This window comes from Octopus bimaculoides, chromosome 1, assembly GCF_046866305.1.
Source record: "Octopus bimaculoides isolate indiv1 chromosome 1, ASM4686630v1, whole genome shotgun sequence".
Classification (NCBI taxonomy): domain Eukaryota; kingdom Metazoa; phylum Mollusca; class Cephalopoda; order Octopoda; family Octopodidae; genus Octopus; species Octopus bimaculoides.
The window spans coordinates 116,814,178-116,841,785 of NC_142928.1; the positions used below are offsets into that span (position 1 = coordinate 116,814,178).

The 27,608-nt window shown below is 36.5% G+C and overlaps 1 protein-coding gene across 1 annotated transcript in view; it reads left to right on the forward strand.

The window, feature by feature from the left end:
• The window catches only part of LOC106876867 (A disintegrin and metalloproteinase with thrombospondin motifs 16), a 347,122-nt gene that overhangs the window by 195,145 nt on the left and 124,369 nt on the right, over positions 1–27,608 (forward strand). Inside the window, exon 4 of the mRNA XM_014925608.3 lies at positions 16,526–16,700. Coding sequence (XP_014781094.1) covers positions 16,526–16,700 — 175 coding nt within the window. The remainder of the gene's footprint in view (positions 1–16,525; positions 16,701–27,608) is intronic.

Below are 27,608 nucleotides of genomic sequence, written 5' to 3' on the forward strand. Positions count from 1 at the left end.
GTTTGAGGTTTATATGAATCCCACATATTTTGTTTTATCTTGAAGAAATTTTATAGGGGTTTCTACTGCACCACGAGATACACCTCTGTTTTCCTGTCGTATTGTCTTTTGGAGATTTAGAATATAAAATTGTGTTTGTATACTAGATCATGTTTATTTTGGTGAGAGGGGTGTGAGATTTCTTACTGTTAACAGTTTTATTTTAGCTTTTCGCTTATTTGTTTTGGAGGGTATGTACAATCAATGTGAAGCTGTGTTATTTTGTTGGGTGGTGTTTGGGTCTCGTTTATGCTCTTTGAGTTTATGTATTATATTATTAGCTGGTGATTGTGAAGAGTATGTGAGAGTATAGGTCATGATATTTTGATGGATGCCGATTGTTTAGATATGTGTTGAATGAATCGTGTTATATGAATGGGTGGAAGAAAATGTGTAGAATGTGAGTTGTTGGTGTTATAGTATCGGGTGACCATTATGTAAAAATATATGCAGTGTTATTTTATTGGGGACGGTTGTTAAATTATGGGTGTGTGTGCACTGGGCGTGTAGTGTTTGGGCTGTCTGTTCTTTGTACAAAGCTTGATAAGTTTTCGTATATGATGGTGATGGCGTTAATAATTTCGCCTGGGATATTGTAGTTCAACAGGATATGTAACACGGCCCATCTGTTGACACTAACATATGCCTTGAAGAAATCCACGAATACAAGTGATTCATTTTGCTTGTAAATTCTGAGTTCTTTTATTATTCTTCTAAAAGTAAGGATTGGTGGTTGTTTTGATTTGGCTTTGTGGAAGTCGTTTTGGTTCCGTCGTAGGATGGAATTACTATGAAGGAAAATTCTTACCAAGATGATGTAGTTGCCGATTTCTGCAACTATATCACAGGTGACTGTGTTTTAATTCTGAGGCATTTATTCTACTTTAGAAGTGGAATAGTTGATGACTATTTATTTTATAGATGCCGTTACAGAAGTACAACAGCTGTGTGTGAAAAAGATGCATGTTATCTAAAATTGTGTCTGGATTGTTTTAATTTTTTTATGCCTTTTTTAAACCTCTTCTATGATAAGCAGACCCGTCCCGATCGGTAGGCTTTCTGTTACTCAAATCTAGTGTTGTATAGCTCTAAACGTGCTGACAGAAAAGGAGACATCACAATGCACAAATGCGACTGTACCATCTTTGTCTGCATATAGGATTGCAACTTTTGTGAATATTTAGGAACATTCCTTCATTTTATAGGGAATCAAAAGTGATCGGGGACTCTAGCTTTAGTGTTGTTGCGTTGTGAATTCATATTGTCAACATGCTGATAGCCTACCAAGGGTGCAACGTTTTGAGCAACACTTTTCTGTTTGGGCTGGTACCTTAACCTTTGATGTCCATAATCTAATCCGCAAGGTAGAAATTCCTTCTCTGTTTGGGTGTTGTCTAATAGCTTTTACCTTCCTAGTTCCTCCAGCAAGGCAATAGGCACTATTTGATCACAGCTAGTTACCGGTTACTGCCAAATTCAGAAATCTGTACTGAGTTGAAGTGGCTTAGTGATTTAGTAATTCGGCTTACTCGATTCTTCTTGTAGGTGCAATTGTTGCAGCTCAGAATAGACAAATGTGTAGTGTCACTTCATTCTTCTTAAAACCTAGGCCCTAACAACAGATGTTTAAAGTTATATTGAGAAATTATGTAGTAAGTGCCTTTGGGAAACATATGACCAGTGCACTTCCGAACCCATGTTCAAAAGTATATTTTCTGATTAACGAGAAGTAGAAACAGAAACTATGGTTAAGATTTCTTTTTTTATGATATGTGCTCATTTCGGGCCGTAATTAACTTTCGTTCGCTTCAGTTGTATTTTCGAAAAATTAGCTACCAGACTTCAACGTTTTATAAAATCAAACATTTGTTGCTCTGCACCAGTGTAACTTATCATAATCTAATATAAATTCTTTCTACTATAGGAACAAGGGCTGAACTCTTGTGGGAGGGGGCGAGTCGATTATATCGACCCCAGTGCTCAACTGGTATTTATTTTATCGACTCTGAAAGGTTGAAAAGCAAAGTCCACCTCGTCGGAGCTTGAGCTCAGAACACAAAGACTGACGAAATGCTGCTACACATTTTGTCCGGCGTGCTAACGATTCTACTCGTTCACCGCCTCATCATCTAATAATAATAACAATGATTTATTATTCTTGTACAGGGATGAGTGAATAAGACCTCCATTATAACCACTACTACCACCAAAATTACGGTGCCGTCATCGTCGTCATCGTCGTCGTCGTCATCATCATTCTTTGTCGTTAAATGCGTCTGCAAACATGTAATTTAGCTTTTTTGAACTATAGAAATAATAGGTACTGTAATAAAAGGAAGAAAGAAAACAAATGAGATAAAAGATCACCTGTAATTCCTTTACTATTTAACGGATCGGCACATTTGTTTTGCTTTATTTGATGTAAGATTACACTTCAGCAATCAAACGTGTTATATTTTAATCTTTCGAGCAAAAAAAAGAAGAAAAAAAGTGACTGAATCAAATTCCATTAAATAACAGAATATATTTAGATCATTATGTGCGTATGAAAATGTGTATTATTCATCTATTTCTTTTTTATTGCCTTTGTAAATGAATAAATATAAAATGTAAAAAGATATATTTTGAAGTTTGCGAAATAATGTACGTAACCATGTTACGCTCAAACGCACACATTCACAAACACAAATTTACATGGATGAAAGCATCTACAAAATGATATCTAAAATAACAACAACAATATAAATAAGATTAATTTCTTTATTTGTGACGACGGTGATATTTAAATTTATTCAAGAAGATAAAATATTTAGTGTGTAGCTTGAAATATCAATCTGCAAAATACATAATAAAAAAATTCAAAATGTAAAGTTATGCCGGCGTATAATATAATCATCCATTCATAATTATACATATATTCTCACGTATATAAACTCGTATATACACATCATGCATATGCGGATGTTGGAACACATGACGTATATTCACGTACATAGCACACACGCGCACACACACACACACACACATACACACACACACGTACAAGAGCTAAACTGCCACGGTTATCTCAAAAGATGGGATTGGTGGCATTTTAGGGTCTTTGTTCAGAGAAAAAGGGGAAAAAGGAATTGATGACCATCTATCATACCACCACACTCCTGGAAGTTGTGGTAAAGTGCTTATTAGACTTTTGTTGAACAGGCCGAAGGAAATTATCAGTCCTATAATCATTCCTGAAATATAAAGTCGCTTTTGATGAGGTAGAGGTAAAATCAACATGATAGTCTCTGCTAGACAGATACAAGTGAAATACACTGAACACCAGGCACCTGAAGTTTTTGTTGATGCAACAAAAGCTTTTTATATAGTTGAAAGAAATGCACTGTAGACAATCTTTGGAAAGATCGGATGCCCCCCACTCTTTGTCGGTATGTTTATGCATTTGCACCGAGACATGAAAGCTCAAGTCGTCTTTTAATGGAAAATTTTCTTACAAAGTTCCGATTGACAATGAAGGCAATATTCCTGTTCCCATACTCCTTTCGATATTCTTTTCTATTCTGCTTACACATGCTTTCTACGACCGTGATATGGGCGTCCTCTTACTGTACGAGTATCCAATTTGGGAAAGCTCAACTTGGAGTCGGAAACACTTGAAACTTTCGTCAAGGAATTCCTTTATGCAGATGATGTTGACTTCCTAGCTTTCTCTGCTGACGACACACAACGCACTATGAACCTTCTTGCTGATTTATTTACGGCCTGTAATCTTAGAATTAAGCCGAAAATGAGCATCGTAATGTTCACACCTGCATCAGGCGAAATGTAAGTCGAGCTAGACATCGTAGTATACGATACAAAATTGGGTGTTGTTAACATTTTTGTTTACCTGGGCAGCATGTTGTCAGGGGATGTAGAAATACATCTGCGCATTCAGGAAGTATCTGTAATATTTGGGAAGCTTGAAAAGAGAGACTGGGAAAATAGTAGCATGACCAGGATCAGACGGCTCTAGTGTACTCTTCTGAAACCTGGACAGTACATGATGGAGTACTTTAATCAGAAGTGTTTGAGACGCATAGTCAACATCAAATATCAAAATAAAACAACTGACACAGAAAACCTTGTAAAAATAGGAAGCAGAAGTATCTAGTTACTCATCATATCAACTCAGACACATTGGACTGGTATGGTGTACGTATGGAAGATAATATGATTCCAAAGCAACTGTTCTGCGATTAACTGTGCACAGGAATGTGCCCTCAGCACAATCCGAAAAAGGAACAAAGACAGCATACGAGGCAACCTGAAGGAATTGCGAATCGATGTAAATTTCTGGGAAGAGTTAATTTTGGAAAGAACTGAACATATATATGAAGGTTGTAAAACTTTCGAAGATGATCGCCTTGTGCACGAACGGCTTTGGCTTCCGATGAGCTGTCATGAGAACCTCAATGTGTGGCAGTGTACTCCTCTCTAAGGCTGGGAGTCACAACCATTTGAAGCTCCATGAAAAGTCAACTCTATCACACGGCCTTCCTTCTAAGCCGGGTAATTAGACGCGTACAATTTATGAAAAGCTTGCAAGTCGATTTCGGGTTTGAAGAAACATATGGCGATCCACTGATATCGTATCTCACAAAGTGACCCGATCAATCCCGTGTAAGTCACAACTATCGTCTGTCACCTATGCTTCAAACAGTGCACATCTGCAGCCGTATTCAATAGTTATCTGAGAGGTTACAAACAGAAGGCCAGAAATGCCATTGATAACGGAGAGGCTCAGGCAGGCAGCAATAATCTGTGAAGATGAAGCAATCACTATATATATATATATATATATATATATATGGATAGATGGATGTGTATATACAAATATGTGTACACGCGCGCGCACGCACACATCTATACATGTGTGTGTGTGTATATATACATATAAATACTTAGCAGATGCAACAGAGTAACTCAAGGGCTACGAGTTTGAGTTTCGTGCGTTGGCACTTATCAAAACCACTATCTATCTATCTATCTATCTACACCATATATATATATATATGTATATATATATATATATATATATATATATATATATATATATATATATATATATATATATATATATATATATATATATATGTGTGTGCATCAGCATGGCCGCAGCTCTGAGCTGAAACTTTGAAATGAAATATATATATGTATGTATATATGTGTATATATATATGTATATATGTGTGTATATATATTCTTTTATTCTTTTACTTGTTTCAGTCATATGACTGCAGTCAGGCTAGAGCATCAACTTTAGTCGTGAAAATCGACCCCTAGTACTTATTCTATCGGTCGCTTTTTGCCGAACCATTAAGTTACGGGGATGTAAACACATCAGCATCGGATGTCAAGTGATGTGGGGGGTGGACAAACACAGACACACAAATACATACATATATATATACATACATACATATATACGACGGACTTCTTTCAGTTTCCGTCTACCAAATCTATTCACACAGTGGGACAAACCTGGACCATGTGGTTGGTAAGCAAGCTACTTACCACACAGCCACTTCTGCGCCTAAATTATATATATAATTATATTATATATATATAATTACTACGAAGCATTGTGTCGAATACATTGTATAAAGGATCGTGTGTAAGGCCAGAACAATGGGAAGTAAGTGCAAGGCAAATCACAAGAAAACAAATATATGAATTAATGTAGACTTACCTTGCATTCAATATTTCGGAGTTTTGACCCCATTTTGAAGAAATTAACGAAGTTTGCCGATGTGAGCGTGTGTGGAGTGGACATCCCCGGAAAAGTGTTGCTGTAGCAACCAGCTAGCTTCCTGTAACTCTCTTCTGTTGTTGATATTTGGTTTTCTTTGATGTATGAGGATGGCCTCAGAGATTCTAAGGTTGCTCCTGTTCCGCTGCGTTTCCTTGATGTACACTGTGAATTCTCGGATCTGGCATTTTCGTAGATGTTTCTTCACGGAAGTGTCTGCCTGCATGTGTTCCTTTATGCGTATATGCAGTTTTCTTGCTGTTCTTCCTGTGTAGGATGCGCTACATTTGCCACAAATGATCTCGTATACAATATACGTCCTCAATTCAGGGTCATTGATGGAGTAGTTCGACAATGTGCACTCCTTGGAGTAGTGAGAGGTTTTCTCAGGGAAGATCCTGGGAACGAGGTGTAGGAAGAAAGTTAGTTTCGAGCAATCCGCAGTGAATATAAAACAAACAACTTTCAAGAACAATAGTGGTTTACTGAGACGGAAGGTTGCGGATTTAATCTCCTTTTATCGAAGAACGATGAGCTGAAAAAATTTCTTTTTATATTCCTCGATAGGCAACTAGGTTTGCCGAGTGTGTGTGCGAAAAAAAATACAAGATTTACGGAATGGAGTATGGGAAATCCGGGTTACATATGTTTCATAGCGAGTGGAACCTCACTTTCTATGAAACATATGTAGGCCGTATTTCTCTCTTTCTTTCTTTCTCCACTTTCTAGAATACCACCAGTAATACCTGTGAAGGTTTTCGCCTTCCCTTTCAATCACTAAGTCAGAATTACCCTTTTGTCACCCTAACGCTTAGAAAATGACCATAAGAATACAAAAAATGCTAAGCATGCAAGCTTTCTCGCTTCTCTAATTACAATTGAACCTTCAAGTTCATTACTGAGATGATCTCTGTTAAGTATATATACTTAATCTTCCTAGTCATCATTAGATGATTCTATAAAGAACATTTCCACGATTGAGCCTCTATGTGGTCGATCTATCTGCTATAAATAACTACCAAATTTCTACGAAATCACATCCGTCACTTTTAAAATGGGAAGAATACATTTCTCGATAACTGAAATGCTTTTGATCAGGAGCTAAAACAACTTATACATTAACTGCCTATTCGGTGGTCAACTCCGTTTTGCATACATTATTAACTTTCTCATCACAAACACTGCGCTTCTGTTACAGATCATATCCACAAACTTTTTAATCTGTTTCTCTCATGACAAGATTCTAATCCAACTTAAACAAATTCTCCGCAGTCATTGAAACAAAATAGAAATCTTTCTGATGAAACCAAATATTTTTCTATTTCTCTCAAACGATCCCAAAAGCAACATCGCTTACTTTCTTAAGTCCTGATCTCTCCTCAGTAAATCAACAGTAAAGTCACCATAGAGCCATATCGCGCGGATTATTGTTAACCATTATGATGCACTCGTATCCTCTTTTTCTTAGTTTCTTTCTCTGTAGAATTTCGGCAAACGTTCCCATCTCTCCTCTTAACATCATCTCCACATCGTTTTGACCTCAAATTTCACACCAAACACGCTCCTCAGTCCTTCCTCAGCTTGTTAGCTATCCACTCCCTGTTCATGTTTACTCAACAGATAACACCAGCAGAAGTTCAAACAAGGCCTCCTTTGGGAGTATATGCAAATTTCATTGGTACTGACTTTCTTTTGGAAAAACAATAAAATTGTGTGATAGGTTATATATTCGGGTCAGACAGATAGGCAGACTGATAAGCAGATAAATAGAGGGATAAACAGATGGAGAGACAGTCAGACATAAAGACACAGAATTTCCTATTCATATAGATATGCTTCACTAAACACTTCTGTGAAATAAATTGTTGGTATGGGAGTTAATTGTTTGGTTTAGAGTCACAAATCAGAGAAAATAAGAGATGTCAAAGGAAGACTAACACATCAGCTGTAAGGATCAGTAAGAAAATGTGAAGCGATGCATGTAAAATATGTAACGGAAATAAATGAATATAAAGAAAGAGGTTTGTTAGCCAAGGGTATAATGGAGTGGAATACGTTGAGACGAATTTCAATGTCTGAACTTGTGCATAATTATAGGTTTCCTGTTAACTCAAGCGCTGAGAGCGACAGTTAGCTGAGATGGTGAGGATATCAGAATACCAGTTGATTCTGACTTTTCAACATTACTAAGTATTAGCCATATACAAAACACTTAACTCTGGCCAGCAGTCTTAGTCCATCGATGAATTCTACAAAGAACGTGATATTGTGTTAAAATAAGAAGCAATTCATATTTGAAACGAATAGACGCAAAACTGAACACTATGTAGTATTTAGGTCTAGTCGGAATTGATATTGCCTTTGATATTTTGGCAAAAATCTTAAACTCTGCCTTTAGCAATCGTATATAGCAGAATTTTTCCCTCCTTTTGGCATTCTTCCTTAAGAGTTACTCACCTGCGAACGTTTGCGGTTGTTATAGTCGTCTACCAAGAAAACTCGTAGAGCAGAACATCCAGGCTAATCAATTTACCGCTCTTACAACCACTCTCTGTCAACTGTTATCAATGATCAAGAAAGGTAGAATAACATGTAATAAGGCACTAAGCAGTTTCAGAATCCGTGAGGGTAGGAAAGAAACTATGAACAGTATTCTTTCTGGCTGATTAGTCTTAGCCAAGAAAGAGTATATTTGCAGGAATGACAAATTTGGGAGTTTGACTGGAAGTTGAGCCAGCATTAGAAAATACCAGTGGAAAGGAAATAGCATAAAAGCATGTTAGAAAAGGCCCTTACTCTGGGATATACAAATCCACTATGATAGGAAGATCAAACTTAATCAAACACATACTTCTGACAAAGATCTCTTAGAAAGGGTGTACCTTCTAACTGAAGCATCAGATCTAACAGAAGATAATGTATTTCTAAAAGAAATAGAGAAATTATCCAAATACAAAGGACTTGAAATAGAGACGACCAGAGTGTGAATACTGGAAATAGAAATATCTACAATGGGTTGTTTTGGAAATTATTCAAAAATGCTCGTGAAATGCGTAAATAAAACCTCAGGACTTTATAATCTGTACACATTGCAGAAAACATTACTGTACTTACACTAGATATATTACAGAGACTGTGATAGCGGTGGTGGTGGTGACGACGACGACGACGCTGGCGACGGTGACGATGTTGTATTTGCCATCAGTACGTTGAATAACAGAGACAGATTACAAAAATTGTGAAGATTCTTGCCGAATCGGATGAAAGAAAAGAACTGAATGAAATAAAAAAAAAAATATATATATATACAGAGTACAAATATGTGATATAGTCTGGCCTGAAAAGTATACATAGAGAGAGCAAGACCTCTTCTCGGGGTCAAGCCTTCAAAATCCAAGATCACTCTAATTACTAATGGCAATAATCATTCTTCGGTTTACAAGCGTATACTGAGAGTAGAACCATTCACTTGTGCCATGTTTACTAATGGGAGAAAATTCCTCCCTCTTCAATTTTAATTTCTAAGTGGAACAAAAAATCCTTTGAAAGGAATATATCTATTCTCAGTCCTTTCAATCTCATTCACCACAGACTTTTTCACCTTAGCGACGAAATAGAGGAAAACCGCCTGATCTTCAAGGTTCTTCAAAGTAGGCGGTGGGGCAATGATCCTGATGGGCCTTGTTCGTTGCTGATTCTGTCCTAGATGCGATATAATTCCACAAGTTGTGAAGTGCGTGCAGGACCTTTTTTTTTTTCGCACTTTCATGACTGTACAGTTCAAACAGGTTAAACCGTCTTCTTCCTCTTTGCTGAATCAGTTATTTGCATTTAATTTCCCTAATGAAGGGAACCACTTTTGCAAGCACCCGGTGACTTTTTGTGAGTTTGCTTACAAAATGTAAGACACTTCTTTATAACATTTACTATGAGTTGTTGGTAAAAGCACACATTCCAAACAATAAAATGTAAATAAAATCGTTTAGTTTAGCAGATGATGTTCCGCATAGACTTGTTGACGGGAGGAAAACTAATTACTTAGGTGATTATGTAATATTTTTTTATTTTGTTTTAAGTAAACGAAGATTGCAGAGTAATTTTTTTCTATTATTTACACACTCAGCTGCTTGAAAAAATTTATTACATGGCGACAAATTACGTAATTAAGGGCAAATTTTCATTTCCGATGGTACTCATTATTTTATTGCACTACACTTCATAATCTTTTATAGTGCCACATTTCATTAACAGTGACACAGTGGGGATGGCAGTGGTTTTGAGATAAATTCAGGAATTACATGTTATTTAATTTGGTATATTCACAAATATATAAACTGTACTAAATTTCATGCATTCAAATACTGGTTTCAAATTTTAGCTCAAAGCCAGCAATTTCGGGGTGGGGGGTGCTAGTCGATTAAATCGATGCCAGCGCTCAGCTGGTACTTATTTTATTGACCCCGAAAGGATGAAAGGCAAAATCGACCCCGGTGGCATTTGAACCCAGAACGAAAAGACGGACAAAATGTCGCAAAGCATTTTGCCCGACATGCCAGCTCACTGCTTTGATATATTTAAATATTGGTTTCAAATTTTGGCACAAGGCCAGCAAGTTTAGGGGCAGGGTAGGTCAATTACATCGACCCCAGTGTTCGACTGGTACTTACTTCACCGACCCCGAAAGGATAAAAGGCAAAGTCGACCTCGTTGGCACTTGAACTCAGAACGTTAAGACGAACGATGCCCGGCGTGCTAACCATTCTACCGGCTCGCCGCTTTAATGTATTTAGTATTAACCTCACTTCGTTCTCAACGAAGGCTGACAGTTATACAATCGTTTTTAGTTTTTTAGTTTTTTTTTTCTACCCGTGCTGAAACTGGCAAAACAGCTTCTCCCTCATAGACTAAGAGGAACAGTCACGACTATTTACAACGGAAAACGCGCGTGCTTATTATTATACGAAAACCGATGAAAACTGTATAGGGTTCAACCGTAACGGATTGATACATACATTGAGTAACCATAATAAATTAATGGGTGGGGGAGGGTTATCACTGTTACAACAATAAAATTGACATATAATTAGTGTGATTATCAAGTATTTTTTTTCTAATTAGTGTAATTAATGTGTAGTAATTTTGCTAATTGAAAATTCATCAGTTTTTATGCATTTGTTTTGACTAGAAATCAATTAGCTGTCCTGTTGTCAGTGAGTGCACATATGTCCACTCAAATATCTGCACTCACGTATGTATATACATACGCAGTGCTTATAGCAGGAAAACATATTAGAGTTCCATATTTTTTCCGAAATCCTTTTGGTTGTCATGTTTCTTAGGTGTTGAAATAGAAATTATGAATGAGTTGCAAAAGTCTTAATGTAAATTTTGTTACATATTATAACACACAGAAGGAATCACACAATGACGATATTTGAGTCATGTTTCTATAGCTTGTGAAAGGAGTGATTGGCCGATTGTACAACTCACAGTCAGTCTCACTTTTCAGGGCATTGCATTTGACCTTGAACTATCGGTAAGCGAAAGATGCAGTGTTCAAGTTCCGTCATTGTTAAGTTTTTCTTTTTCTTAAAAATTAGAAAGAATTATTTTCGGTGCTTAAAATTATATAAACGGAAACTATATATATGTATGTCATTGTTCAGTTTATTTCAAGATTTCTTGACAATAGAGAAAGAGTCAGTTTCTAATCTAGATTCAAGGCTCCTTCATTGCAATTTCAACTCAACAACGGTATCTTTGTATGTATATATGTATGTATGTAAGTATGTATGTATGTATGTATGAATATATGTATAGATGGATGTCTGTATGTATGTATGTATGTTTGTATGTATGTATGTGTGTATGTATGTATGTCATTATTCAGTTTCAAGATTTCTTGCCAATAGAGAAAGGACCGGTTTCTAACCTAGACCCAAAGATCCTTCATTGGAATTTCGACATCAGCAACAGGGTATTTTTGTATGTATGTATGTTTGTATGTATGCATGTATGTATGTATGCATGTGCAGATTTGTACATTTTATGTATGTATTCTCATGCATATAGTTACATATCTAGACATGCTCATATATATTTAACTGATAAAATGGAAAGTTTTACAGATTTTTATAGTTCCAGTAATGGACTGGATCTGTAGGATTCGAATTAGCTGTCTCCTTTCTGGTTTTCATAAACCTAACTTCTCAAGAATGGTATTTAGGCAGTGTGTTACATATCCCAGGAGCCCAATAATTACAGGTATAAACCTGAACTTGTAATCTGGATAGAGTAACTGTAGATTTCTCAATAGTTCAGCATAGGTGTTCTCTTTCTCACTGATCTTCAACTTTATGATAACATTTGCTGGGTAGCTAATTTGCACTGTTTCTCTATCCCAAATTATTAAATCAAGTCTATTGTGCTTACTTTTTATTGAGGTCTTTACTGGGACATTCCACCAGTATTCCTTTTTATTATGAGTGGCTATGGCTTCTACCATATTAAGGGTTTTTATTTCTTTGTCCTCGGGATTATACTTCCGACGGATTTCATTATAGAATGTCCTAACTACGTCATGTCTCATCGGTAGATAATACCGTGATGACATGTATGTATGTATGTATGCATGTACACACGCATGCACACATGCATGTATGAATGTATGTTTGTCAAAACAAAAACCTACCCCCACCACCACTTGACAACCGGTTTTGGTTTGTTTATGTCCCCATTACTTAGCACTTCAGCTTCACAAGATCAATAGAATAAGTATCAGGCTCACAAAATGAAATAAGTACTGTGGTCGATACGTAAGTCCATATGTGCTGTGCGCGCGCGCGTATATATATATATATATATATATATATATATATATATATATATATATATATATATATATATATACATATATGTATGTATGTATGTACATGTAGGTGTAAGTATGTATATGTGTGACTCTTAAGATGGGTATAGGGGGAACACTTCGCAAGTTCAGCTCTTTACACACACCAGTTTGCTAGATTGTCTGGAACTAACACCATAAGCTTGACATTCAACCAACTTGTGTCATATCTTGGTTTATTGCCACTACTTCTGTCATCCTTCACCGAGTTGAACACTCTTCATCCTGCTCTTGCCCTTCGCGAAATCTCATGTACTGAAGGCGAACCTAGACAAGGTAACTCGCGCGAATCTCTTCAACGGCATAGTTTTGCCTGCAGTGCTATACGCATGTGAGAAGAACAACATCTGCTTACGGCGCAGAGAACCATGGAAAGGTCGATGCTGGGAATCTCGCTAAGAGATCACATCCGGAACGAGGAGATCAGGGATACCACTTCGCAAAGCTACGATGGATCGATCATGTCGTAAGGTTCACAGATGATCGGTGGATCTTTGCAGTCGTCGAGTGGTACTCGCGCAAGCGGAAGCGGCCACTCGGGGGGTCTCCAGTTAGGTGGGAAGATGATTTAAGAAAAATGTTTAGAGCAACGTGGAGGAGAATAGCGAGAGGACGAGAGGAATGGAACGAATGCTGTGGCCAGCGGAGCTTACTCGGCACCAGTCAGCCTGGCCGATCCATTGATCCAGTGATCTAGGGATCCAGGTGATTCAATGACCCAGGTGATCCAGGTAACTTCTGTCATTGTTTACAGGCTTCGTACCTGTCCCTTTCTTCTTCTCTCTCACCCACCTCCCTATTGTATAGGTGCGAGTGTGTTGGAATGTGTGTATATGTCTGCTCAACTCGATTTGGGGAAGGTGTCCCCTCGAACCTCCTTATTTTGTTCATCTCTTACTGTTTGTCGTTGGTGATGCTGACAATTTGTATAACGGTTATATATACTGAACATTTAATACCACTCAATGTATTTTTTGCTGACACCTCTGAGGTGAATGAACAAGATTGTACAATATTTCAACCATTCTGTTATCCTGGCTGTTGTCTGATGAAACGATCATATGTTTTTTATAAACCTTAAAATACTATACTTAGTTTCCGTACTTTATTAATACGATATATACACAGTAGCCTTTAATAGCATTTCATAATCTTTGCTTTATGTTGCAAAAAGCTCGCTGTATCTGAAGAGAAGACGAACTGTTATTTTGCTACCATCAAACGGTTTCTCCGTAGCTAAATTTGTAAGCTATTGGCTGGATATTACCAACCCGCAAACTTTACATCGTTTCCCATGCAATAGCTGATAGCAGCCACTGAAATACCAACTCCATCCATCACGTGATCCGAAGCGGTAAAGAACGAGCATTCGTCTCCATCCAATTATATTTAACGATATTTAGAAGCTGTAGCCGTCTCTAGATGCAGAAGTAATGTCCGGATAGCAAGGCGTATTTCTTGCATCTATAACATTTCAAAATATTACATCTTTGTTTTAGTCAAGCTGTTAGTACAAATATTTAATAGTTAGCAGCATTTCGCCCATCCTGACGTTCTTTGCCTTTCATTTTTTCGGGGTCGATAAAATAAATTGAATCCCGGGGTCGATGTCGTCGACTATCCCAATCCCTCAAATTTCAGACCTTATGCTTATAGTAGAAAGGCGTATTTGTGTGTGTGTGTGTGTGTGTGTGTGAGTGTGTGTGTGAGTGTGTGTGTGTGCGTGTGTGTGTGTGTGTGTGTGTGTGTAGATGAATTTACGTATGCATTCGTATATATAAGTATAAATTGTTAATAATACATTTCGGTATCGTCTCCTTAATTGTTTCTTTTTCATCTAGCGGAGATGAAATCCCAAGAGTAATCTTAGTAATAGGAGCTTCTCTTTTTTATAATGTGTTGTTTGTGTCTTTTGTAGCATTGTTTGCACATGTAGTTCATAGACTATAATCGTCTCTTGATTGTCTGAGAACATTACTCATCACTTGATAGCTTGAGTTTTAAAATAATGCTCTACTTCATCTATTGTTATTTCTTGTTACACCCAAGAAGAGTGAGAGATCATTAAAAGAACATGTTAAACATATTAAATCAGAGAACGAAAGCATAGAGTTTCCAGCTAAAAGTTCCAACAAGTTACATTTCAAAATATTTATAAAGAACTCCTGAGTGGGGAAAGATATATCAACAACGTTAAAAATATCTACAATAACAATTCTATTTTTATGTATTAAATTCATAAAAATAGAATCTTGAAGGTAGTCTTTTCATGTATAAAATAAAACAGTAGAGTGCCAAAATAATTATATAAGAGGATTTAGTATTATTACATTACCTTCGGAGCACAAATTCCACCTGAATTCATTTTACTTTTTATCGATCTGGAGCCGATAAATCACGTACTGGATTACATTCAACTCCTATAAAATGAAGCCTTGCACTAGTCAAAAAATGTTAACAGACAGTATGAAGGGGATAGGAAAATGTCAATTGAAAACGCTATACAGCCCTTAGTTTCTTTCTTTTTAGTTCAAAGTTGAAATATCATGTTAGCAGGGTCAAAGCCAAGGTATTCACCACCCTAGAGCTAGCGTTACAATAAATGCTTCTTTTTCCCATTTAGGAGGGTTTGCTGAATATAGCCAAGAGTAGTAGTTTATAGAGTACAATATTGTTTAAATTGTTCAGCTGGTAATGATACAGTTGTCTGCTGATACTAAAACATTTTTCAAACGACTACAACAAATCCTGAGGTTGATAAAGAAATATTTCGGCGGAGGTAAAGAATACGTACACCACCCGTTTTCGGCGTAACAAAACCCTTAACCATAACCCTAATTCTAACCTTAAACCCTAACCCTAACCCTAAACCTTAACCCTAACCCTAAGACTAAACACCTGGTGTACGTATTCTTTACTTTCACTAATATTTCTTACATATTTTTGCCTTTTCTTGCACTCCCGGATTCAAGTAGCTTAAGTAGTTGCTTGGTTTGCCAAACGCACAGAGCCAGCACTGCATAGGAATAGATAAAATATGACATATTAAACCCTATGCAACTATCATGATTTTATCTTTCGTCTTTTAATTGTTTCAGTCATTTGTTTGCGGGCATGCTGAGGCACCGCTATGAAGGGTTTTTTAGTCGAACAAATCGACCTCAGGATTTATTTTTTAAGCCTATTACTTACTCTATCGGTCCCTTTTGCCGAACCGCTAAGTTACGAGGCCATAAACACACCAACACCAGCTGTCAAGCGGCTGTGGGAACAAACAGATACAAAGACACACACACATATACGACGGGCTTCTTTCAGTTTCCTTGTACCAAATCCACTCACAAGGTTCTGGTCGGCCCGAAGCTATAGTAGAAGACACTTGCCCAATGTGCCAGGCAGTGGGACTGCACCTTGAAATATGTGGTTGAGAAGCAAGCTTCCTGCCACACAGCCACACCTGCACCTATTAAGAAGAAAAAATCATGATCCCAGAAATCATAGAGCATCATTCTAGTTATATTCCAACATTTGCTTTCACAAACAGTATTTAATTTTCAGTATCTAGTCTTTGCTAAACCAACTTCCTCTGCCATCTTTCAGAATTTGTTTATTGTTTGAATCCCAGGTGGTCAACGCTCATAGATCTAACCTACGATTAGGGCATTCCAGCTATGGTTATATTAAATATCCAGCTAAGATATATTGAGAACTTCAAACTATAATTCGATTATTTATCCATATTCTAAATTATAAATACTCATATCTCTTTTTCTCTTTCTATCTTGCAGCAAGGAATTATCCGAACATTTGATGAGGATTACATCATTGAACCTTTAAAGGGAACTTTTCAGAAAACAGATGAGGACAATGATGAAATTAAACTTAAAAGACCACATCGGATTTACCGAAGATCCACAGTAAATATGACAAAAGACCAGTTCTGTGGGACAAAAACTCTAACGGGTAGGAACAATAATCAATAATTAAAGAAAATTTTTACATGCTATAAGAAAGAATTGAAATATTTTCGTAGAATTTCCATGAAGTTTTCATATGTTTTCATACCTAAAGCAATCAAGCATTCCTTCAATTAATCTTTTTGTCAATGAAATATTTGTTTCGCACAAGTGAGACTGCGTTATTGATCTTTACCTCTCTAACTATACTATATTAACGTATGTTTGTTTAAGCGGTCGCGAGAGAATGTGTGACAAAATTATACATGTAATTCATGGTAAGATAATGTAGTAGTGGAGGAGAGAGGCACATCGTCATCGAGAAGGGAGAGGACTGTGAAGAAAGAACTTTCTAACTGGCCAATTAATCAATTAACTAAGGCTTGAGCTGGAAGAATCGTTAACACGCCGGGCGAAATGTTTACCGACATTTCGTCCGACATCAGGTTTTGAGTTCAAATTCCGCCGCGGTCGACTTTGCCTTTCATCCTTTCGGGGTCGATGAAATAAGAACCAGTTGAACACTGGGGTGGATGTTATCGACTTACCCTTCACTCGAAATTGCTGGCCTTGTGTCAAAATTTGAAGCCAATTAACTTATCCATTTAATTAATTAAACTAAAGTGAAATACAACCCCTACGGTTATACTGGTGGCATAACCCTCCCAAATTGAAATTATCTGTGTTATTTAGGATTAGGAATAAATGTTTGTTAGTCATAATGAGAATATTCGTTCGGGAAGGATTTTAACAAGGGAATCAATGAAATGGAAAGTTTTAAATTTCTGAGCGATGCCTTTGATGTTTTACTTGTTTTAATCATTGGACTAGGGCCATGCTAGGTCACCTTTTTAAAAGGTTTAGTCAAACAAATCGCCCCAGTACTTATTTTTTAAGTCTGGTACTTATTCTATCGATATCTTTTGCCAATCCACTATGTTGCGGAAATGTAAACAAGCTAAAACCGGTTTTCAAACGATGGAAAGGGAGACAAATGCAAATGTACAAGCAGACAGTTACACACACACACAGGTACACACACACACACGCACACACACACACACACACATACAAAACGAACCTCCACAGTTTCCGTCTGCCAAATTCACACACATGGCATGCGTCAGCCCGGGCCTAAGGTAGAAGGCACTCGTTCAAGGTCCCGCGCTGTGGGACTGAACCCGAAACCACGTGATTGCAAAGAGAGTTTTTCTTTTTTCTGTTACTTCACAGCCATGCCTGCACCCTCTATATAATTTATATAAAATGTATATTATTTACTCCGTTTATATATTTGTTTTGCAAGATTTTTGATATGAAATCGTGTGTTGAAACATATGTTGTTGTATTTGGGGATGGTCATATTGCCAGTTTAGCCAATAAAAACACACGCACTGTATATTTGGTGTTAATTTGCTTCAGCTTTATATTACATTATATTACATTAATCCTATTTCGGCCAGAGTTCTTTCGTCACACTTCTGTGACCTCATCAGTGGTCCCTAACTATCAGCCATTTTTTCTGATAGTTAACAAGGTGGGACACACATAAGAAAGAAGAAAGCAAAGGACCACTGATGAGGTCACAGAAGTGTGACGAAAGAACTCTGGCCGAAATAGGATTAATGTAATGTAATATAAAGCTGAAGCAGATTAACACCAAATATACAGTGCGTGTGTTTTTATTGGCTAAACTGGCAATATGACCATCCCCAAATACAACAACGTATATTATTTACATTTTACGGATATTTGTCCTCATCTTGTTGTTAACACAACGTTTCGGCTGATACACCCTCCAGCCTTCATCAGGTGTCTTGGGGAATTTTCGAACCTGGGTTCTCATTCCTAAGGTATTTTGCGATGTTGTTGTTGTTGTTGTTGTCGTTGTTGTTGTTGTTGTTGTTGTTGTTGTTGTTGTTGTTGTTGTTGTTGTTGTTGTTGTTAGTAGTAGTAGTAGTATTTCAGTGTTTATGTAAATACTGCTTAGCACAATTACTCCGATATTTTTCTCGATCGGACGATCTACTAGCGCAAATCAGTCAATGTTTTGGCTGAATTATGTACAAAACTATTATCTTTATCAGTTCGTTCAGGTTACCTTTCTTAGGTACATCTCATCGACAAGATTCAATAAACACGAAACATCGATGTCTGAGATTCCCGAGAGAAATGGCGACGCTGAACAAACGGGGTGTTTGCACATCATTTTAGCAGAAGAGAGATTTTTTTCTCCACGGTAACTACAGTGTATTTGCCTTTAGCAGTTGAAATATGTGACAAACATATTTCAAATAACCTAAATTGTGAATATATATATATATATATATATATATATATATATATATATATATATATATATATATATATATAAGTATGTATGTATGTTATCAATGAGTTTCATTTCTGTATTTCTTGTCCATAGAGAAATTTTTCCAGGTTTTTGTTGAGGCAGCAGTTGTTCTCTTTTTCTCTAATTTTTAGCGTGATGTTGACATCCGCAGGACAGCTGATTTCTACTACTGTACACAGTTTCTCTTCTCTGTCCCAGATTACTATATCCGGTCTATTATGTCTGCACTTTATTGAGGTTTTTATTGGGACATTCCACCAATACTCTTTCATATTGTGAGTGGTAATGGCCTCTACCTCATTATGGGTTTTCATCTCCTTAGCCCCGGGGTTATCCTGTCGGCGGATTTCATTGTACAGTGTCTTGGCCACAACTTCATGTCTCATAGGTAGGTAATACCGTGATGACATTTTTGGACAGCTGCTAATGATGTGGGTGATATCTTCAACACTGATTCCACAGTCTGTATCGATTATTACATTGTGGCGCTTTCCTCGCCTCTCTGTCCCGTTTGTTTATTAGGAATTTGGTTGCTATTTCTTGTTCTTGAATAGCAAAGGCATACTCTTCAAAGTGAGAGTTGATGACCCGATTGTTTGTCCACGATAGACTGTTCTGGTTGTCAATGTTGTTATCACCCTGGAGCTTTCTGTTAACGTATCCATGCATGGTCTTCTGCTGGAATGCATTCATCCTCTCCTCTGATGTTACGTTATGGTAGAGTCTTGCAATTTCTTTGGGTAAGAGTTCAGGGTTGTCGAATAAGGAATACTTGTCAAGTAGTTGCCTTCCCAATCTCATGATGGTATTTACCTCATGTCTGCAGACTTCATCAAGGGGTGCACTTCGACACTTGGTGGTTATGTATGAATGTATTATGTATGTGTGCATATGATGATGAATGCTTCGTCTTGACAGATGATAGCCGTCTCATCAACACACACCACACCCCATCACACAGCACAATCCCTCCATTGATGAGGCCTCAGATGAGTTTTAAGACTAGTTTCTTCAGATTTTGTTTCACACAGTCTTTATACCTTTTCCTCGGTTTATGTCGTGGTCGCTTATCCAGAGTTGAGCTCATCATAAAAAAGACGCTTTGGAATCGCTTATCTTTCGTTCTAATAATATGTCCAGCCCATCTCATTTGAGCCAAGATAACATGTTGCTCAATTGTGCTACAACGTGCCATGCGTAAAATTTCTGTATCTGGTATGAAACATTCCCACTTGACTCCCAAGATGCACCTGAAGCATTTTTGATGAAATCTCTCCTGCATTTTCATATAACACCTATAAGTGGTACACGTCTCACTCGAACAAAGAAGTGCCGTCAATACACACGTTTTATAAACGCTGATTTTTGTCTGCTGGGAAATACCTCCATCCGCTCATACTCACCTTTCGAGCTTTCCGAATCCCTTCCTTATTCGATAGTATATCTCTGCATCAAGACCTCCATCTCTTGACAGTGTCCTTCTAAGGTGAACAAAGGTATCAATGACTTCTACTAATCTTGTTCCATACATACGAATGCTTGGTTGAGAATTTGTTTGTGCTGGCACAGGAGTAAACATTACTTTGATTTTCTAAAGACTAATTGTGAGTCCGAAATGTACACATGCAGTGGAAAATCTGTCCATTATATGTTGCATATCCCCCGCTAAGTGTGGCATATATACATGTGTGTGTGTCCACCACCGCTTGGCAACTGGTGCTGGTGTGTTTACGTCCCTGTAACCTAGCTGTTCGGCAAAAATATCGATAGAATAAGTACCAAGCTTGAAAAAAGGACTGGGGTCGATTCATTCGACTAAAAATTCTTCAAGATGGTGTCCCGGTATGGCTGCGGTCTAATGTCTGAAACAAGTAAAAAGAATTTAGAAAAAAGATTATAGATATATACTCTACAAAAAAGGTAGAATACATAAATAAGGGTGCAAAATAGTACCTACAATTGCTAGAAATAAGAGCTAAAAATGTAACTCGAATAGCCACACAAAATCACTAACCTCTCATAGATATTCAAAGGGACTGCGAGCGGCAAGCCACACCATCTTCCTCCAGCAAGATAAAACTCACTGAATGAAACAATTTGATAAGACCCAATCATATGATTTCGAAATTTAACCAATCAGGTATCGTTTCAAATTATTTCATTCAGTGAGTTTTATCTCGCTAGAGAAAAATTTTGTTGCTTACCGCTTGCAGTGTCTTTGAACATCTCATGAGGTTACTGATTTTGTGTGGCTATTCGAGTTATATTTTTTAGCTCTTATTTCTAGCAATTGTAGGTGCTATTTTGCACCCTTATATACACACACACACACACACACACACACACACACACACACACACACACATATATATATATGTATGTATGTATACGGAGCAAATAATTCACGAGAAAATATTTGTGAAGATTTCAGCTATATGTATGTATATATGTATGTATGTATGTATGTATGTATGTATGTATGTGTATATGTTTAGGTGAAAAGTGGTGTGTTTGCAATTATTATTACACACATGGTAGTAGAACGAACGAATTAAAAATCTCAATAGGCTAAATAATTAATACAAATATTTATTCCACCAACATACATGATGTGCTAACTTGCCATCAGAAAAGTAGCAGGTGACATGTCAACGATGTTGTAGAGTTACGGGACAAAACACTACCAAAGTAACCCCTACCATGCCATAAATTTTGCGGATTTATCTAAAAAGTACAATGTGTAGATGATGGGTTAAACTTGTTTCTGCTAACGGAAATTTTATATCTGAGGTTAGATGGAGTGTGTTGTGATCTCAATACGAATTCCATTGGTGTTAACAGTGTAAGGAAAATTCATTTCTTACATTAAAATTCATAAACGATTCACAGTCTTGATTTGTCGAGTCCCTATCTCTTTATTTCGTAAGCGTCAAGGGAGTCAACATACTATATTAGTTTCAACATGAATGGAGATCAACTAATTTAATCTTTTCTTAGGAAAAAGCTAGGCGTAGTCAGATATCTGAATTCACTTTCATTGTTTCTTTATCAGTTTTGCAGTTGTTGTTATTGTTGGTGGTATTCTTGTTCATCGAGTAAACCATCCGGGTGATAAGCTTTATAACTCTGCGTTTATAGAGCACTTATCACAAATAACTGGAATCCTATTCTCCTTCTATGGTGGTGCTGATAGATACCGAACTATTTTGTCCATCTCCTGTTCAGTATTGTCATGTGTTTAAGTGTTTTACGCATTTCATCTAAAATATTTCAATTAAGCAACTCGAGATAATTCATGATCGCCGAGGAGATATAATGTATGACGAAAGAAGATCACACATTCTTCGGAATGTCTTTTGTTCTCTATTGTTTAGATTTGTTTTATATTTTAAATGGTAGGACTGCCACCGAAAAAAAAACTTATTTATGTAGTGAAGCAAACACCAATCCACACCTATACACCGTACATCACATACTGTACATATATGTAAATATATATATATATATATATATATATATATATATATATATATATATATATATATATATGAACGTGTATACACCTATGAATGTTTGTATGCATGTATATATGTATGTGTATTTATGGATATCCATCTATCTCTCTATATATATATACATACATACATTCATATATATATATATATATATATATATATATATATATATATATATATATATATATATATAGTGAAACTACCTATCGTCACTAGATACAAAACTACTATCGCCATTACATACAATCTTCTCATTTAAATATAAATAAATGCGAGCGTAGTAGAGAACCCATTCCTTGTCATCACGTGACTGATTATTATTCGAATCGGCAACTTCTTCGAACCTTTCCCGCCAGAACGCAAACTGACCAATCACGGCCCCTAATAAGGTCACGTGATAGAGTATATTTCTACCATCTGGTGAGCCAATAGTTTGTTATAAATAGCTTTAACTCGGCGGCCAAATTTGTCTCGGTCCAGTTTCTCTTTGAGAACTGTTCCGTGTACCACACGACAGCAGCAACAGCCAGCGACCACTTCAGCAGCTTCGTCCAGCCACGATGACCTCCGCCGTCGCCACATCAGCAACAAGAGTCTACGACTACTATCCAGCATCATCGTCATGACCAACACGATTCTACGATTACTACTACCGAGCATCAATCTCCACCAGCGTCAACACGACTTACTATGTACACCAAACCAAACCTCCGCGGCACATCTCTCTCTTCGATTCTGTTAGGTGACTCAGCTTCACCACGGTAAATAAACAGACAAGAGTTCTTAAACAGACAAGAAATTCTCAGCCAGCGACGAACATCTGTATAACAAGAATCACGGCCCGGCATCGATGCCACGACATCACAACTAGTAATCAGCTCTGCCACACTCAGCCAACTCACTTTCACATACAGAACTTTTCCTATAGTGTACTAAAGATCTGGTATAATTGTTCACGTGTTATTGACTCTCTTTTTCTCTGCTGTAATATTTCTCATACACACATGTATCACTCACATACACACTTTTCTTTGTATGACGGCCTGTCTTTGATTATGTTCTTATATGTCGCATTCACACTCTCACACAGACATACATCTTTAACGCTACAATAAATATCTCTGTTATTCATCTAATACGGTTGTGGTCTTTCATTACTGGTCATCTATGTTATCGTCGCATAACATATCATGTATATCATCCATCGATATATAATTGTGTGTTCGACCGTGTGACGCGTTTAAATAAAAGGAGTCCTCTGTTTTTCCATTCGTCACCATTTCTCCTTTTATGAGTTCGCATTGTCGTCCCTTACATATATATGTACATATATATGTATATATATATATATATATATATATATATATATATATATATATATATATATATATATATATATATATACACACATGCATATATATATATATATATATATATATATATATATATATATATATATATATATATTATGATATATATACATGCTGCTCCAGTATAGCCGTAGTCAAATGACTGAAACAAGTAAAAGAAAAAGAAAATACATGTAACTAGACACGAGCTATTGGCGATTTCTTTTCATTCCTTGGACTTTTCCGTTCATATCTTATTAAGCTAACTATAATTTAAAGAATAGCAGAGGAAAATAGTTGGGTCAAGATATTGGAGTGGTGAGAACTAGAACATAGTTGACAACTCCCAATGGATTTAATTCTAAATGGTTGTAGATTACATGCTGCATAAAATCTTCAAACTATAAATTACTATCTCACCACCCCTATATCTTGACCGCTTCTAGTTTCCTCTGCTACTCTCTAGATTATAACAGGATTAATAAGATATGCATAATTTTCTAAACTCATTCTGTCACAAATATAACATAAAGAAACAATGTAATTGTTTTGGTTTCTAGTATTGATATAAATTTGTTACAAATGGTTTCTTTCAAATTGATGAAATGTTTTCAGTGACCGATTAAACGGAGCCGCTCGAAACGGCCGTAATGTATTGATACCTGGACATCCTTGTTATTTATATATATATGGATGTATGTATGTGTGTATGTGGATATATGTATGTATATATATGTATGTATGTATATATATATATATATATATATATATATATATATATATATATATATATATATATATATATATATATATGTGTGTGTGTGTGTGTGTGTGTGTGTGTGTGTGTGTGTGTATGTGTGTGTGTACTTGTGTGCATCAAAACCTCTTGAATCGTTGAAAATGAGAAAATATTTAATCTTCATATAAAATAGATCAAAACAGTCTACTGAATCCATGTATTAACAAGATTCATTTATTCATATTGAATCTATTTTCCCGTTTTAGTAAGTTAGGGATAGAAATTATTACAACCAGGACACGTATAGTAGTAGAGGAACAGTACAGCAGCATTGATACCACTGACGGAAACTATTTATAGCTATGCTAGAATAGACCACATAACTGTGAAATAACAAGACAGTACAATATTAGACTACAACCGGCTGGTTCGGAAGCTTCAATACATTTCAGATGTGTCTTCTCCTTGAAAAAATTAATTTATTCTACATAACACATCACATGAATGAGCCATCAGAAATAGCAACGGAAACTATCTGGAATAATGAAGCATCTTATCTATGGGAAGATATCATTCATCCGTTTAACGCTGCAAAAGTCGAAGTCGGTCATGAAATCTGGGTAAGATTTTAAAAATATTGCCAGTATTTCACATATATTCATATATTTTTATTATTAAATAATGCAGTAGTGGAAACTGTGCATTCCAAAAATAGTCCGACTGTATTCTTTCTGTCGATTTTACTTTTGCTGCTTCCTTGCAATGAGAACAATTGGATGAAAAGAAGGATCTTTCTGATTTGCCAGTCAAACCAAAAAGATCCGAAAAGAATTTGACATTAAACAAAAAGAAATTGTAAATCTTGCTCAAACTGCTTTGAAAGTAGGTATTCCCAAAATATTTTTCTACACAAGCAATTAAATATTTTCTCAATCGCCTCAAACATTTTACTTACGAACACTGCTTGGCGCTGCTGCTGTTGCTGCTGCTGCTGTTGCTGCTGCTTATGCTGACGAAAATGATGTTAATACTAGTTCAGAGTGTGATAATGATGATAATACGGAGGTTACTAATGATGATGCTAAGATTAAGACTTTGATAATATTCTCTCACTTAAGCTGCATATGTCAGTTTGACAGTAAGTGTAACCCCAGTAAGACTAGTACATAAGATAACACATGAAATATATTAATTCTCTATATAAAACATATGTAGTTTTGCTGTAAAGTAATTTTTGGGTTAAAACTACAAACTGTAGTCGGGTGAACACTGGCCCAGATAATAATCGTGTTCGTTTTGTCTGACCCATTGAAGCTATATATAGTTTCAAGTTAAGAATCAAGTTATGTGTATTTTCACAATCAAATGGTTAATTTGCTGCAATGCTATCTTATGTAGTAATCGATTATTTCTTATTGTTAAACTTTCACCATTCGTTTGAGAGTCGGTGTTGTGAAAATTAGAATCTTTAAAACCAATATGCCAAGCCTTAAACATTTAGATAAAGATTATATATATATATATATATATGACAGGGGTGTTTATTGCAGGACTCACTGCTTTTCGTCAGGTGAAAGAACGGAGATTTTATGAACATCTTTCTTTCTTTCTCTTTCCTTCCCTCTCTCTCTGTCTCTGTCTGTCTGTCTGTCTGTCTGTCTCTCTCTCTCTCTCTCTCTCTCTCTCTCTCTCTCTCTCTCTCTCTCTCTCTCTCTCTCTCTCTCTCTCTCTCTCCCTCACTTCAGAATGTGTGACCTCATTTACACTCTGTTTAGTTTATTAGGTGAGGAAGTAAGTTGAAGTTTGGCCTTCAATTTCTGTCTTTATTACAATAATTTCTAGATGTCAATGGAGGTTATTTTGATGGGGTGGGCACTTGATGTCGTTTTTATCTCCTCGCAAACAAAACGGTCCTTCTGAATACAAAAAGAATCTATCAACTAAGACTGCCGACAAACGTCACACTGAGTGAATAAAGGAATGTAAGAAACAGACGTTCTTTCCGAATAAACAAACAAAACTGTAAGGAAGAAAGTAAAAAAAATATCCAACACAAAAGCGGCTGGTCGGAGGCGAGGGAAGAGACAAGGCAAAGTGATAAAAGGAAATCTATGAAAAAAACATCCGCAACAACACAGGTTAAGAAGTAAATACAGTTGATAGTAGGGCTAGAGGGTTGTAGGAAAGGGTCATGTAAGGTCTGCTGAATAAAAAGTCATGTAGAGTGGATTGTTGCTGACAAGCTAAATAACTGGCATGCCTTTCATCATAGGCTAAATTCGATCAGACCTGACCTGGGGTTAAACAGCACCTTCCTCCCCCAGATATATATACAGTGTCCCCCGCTTATTCGCGGTTTCGGTTATTCGCTGAACTAATAATTGTTCGCGGAAATCACTGCTTATTCGCGGAATCGTAAATATCGTCCGTGATTTTTAATGGCTTTTTTCGTGGTAATATATATATATTTTCACACTTTTTAAGGCTAAATTATTAATAACAATATACGGTATTTGTCGATTTACGTTATATTTTGACATTTATAGGCATTTTTACGTTAAACCCCGCGAATACCGAGGGACTACTGTAATATATATATATATATATATATATATATATATATATATATATATATATATATATACATAATATATATATACATATATATATATATATATATATATATATATATATATATATATGTGTGTGTGTACTCGTTGCTCACCTATTCTTCTACTTCCTCCCTTTGTTTCTCCCTCTACCACTCTCTCTCTTCCCCTTACACCGACATGGTCACATGCTTCCGGTCAATAATCCTTTTCTTCCTTGGCTATCGCCGAGCAAACACGCGAACTTACTTCGTCCCCACTTTCAAGTTCGTGCCTCACAGCGTTCATACACACATAATTTTTCCCGTCTGGCCGTATAGCCTTTTCCGTTTGTTTCCCTGTCTTGTTTT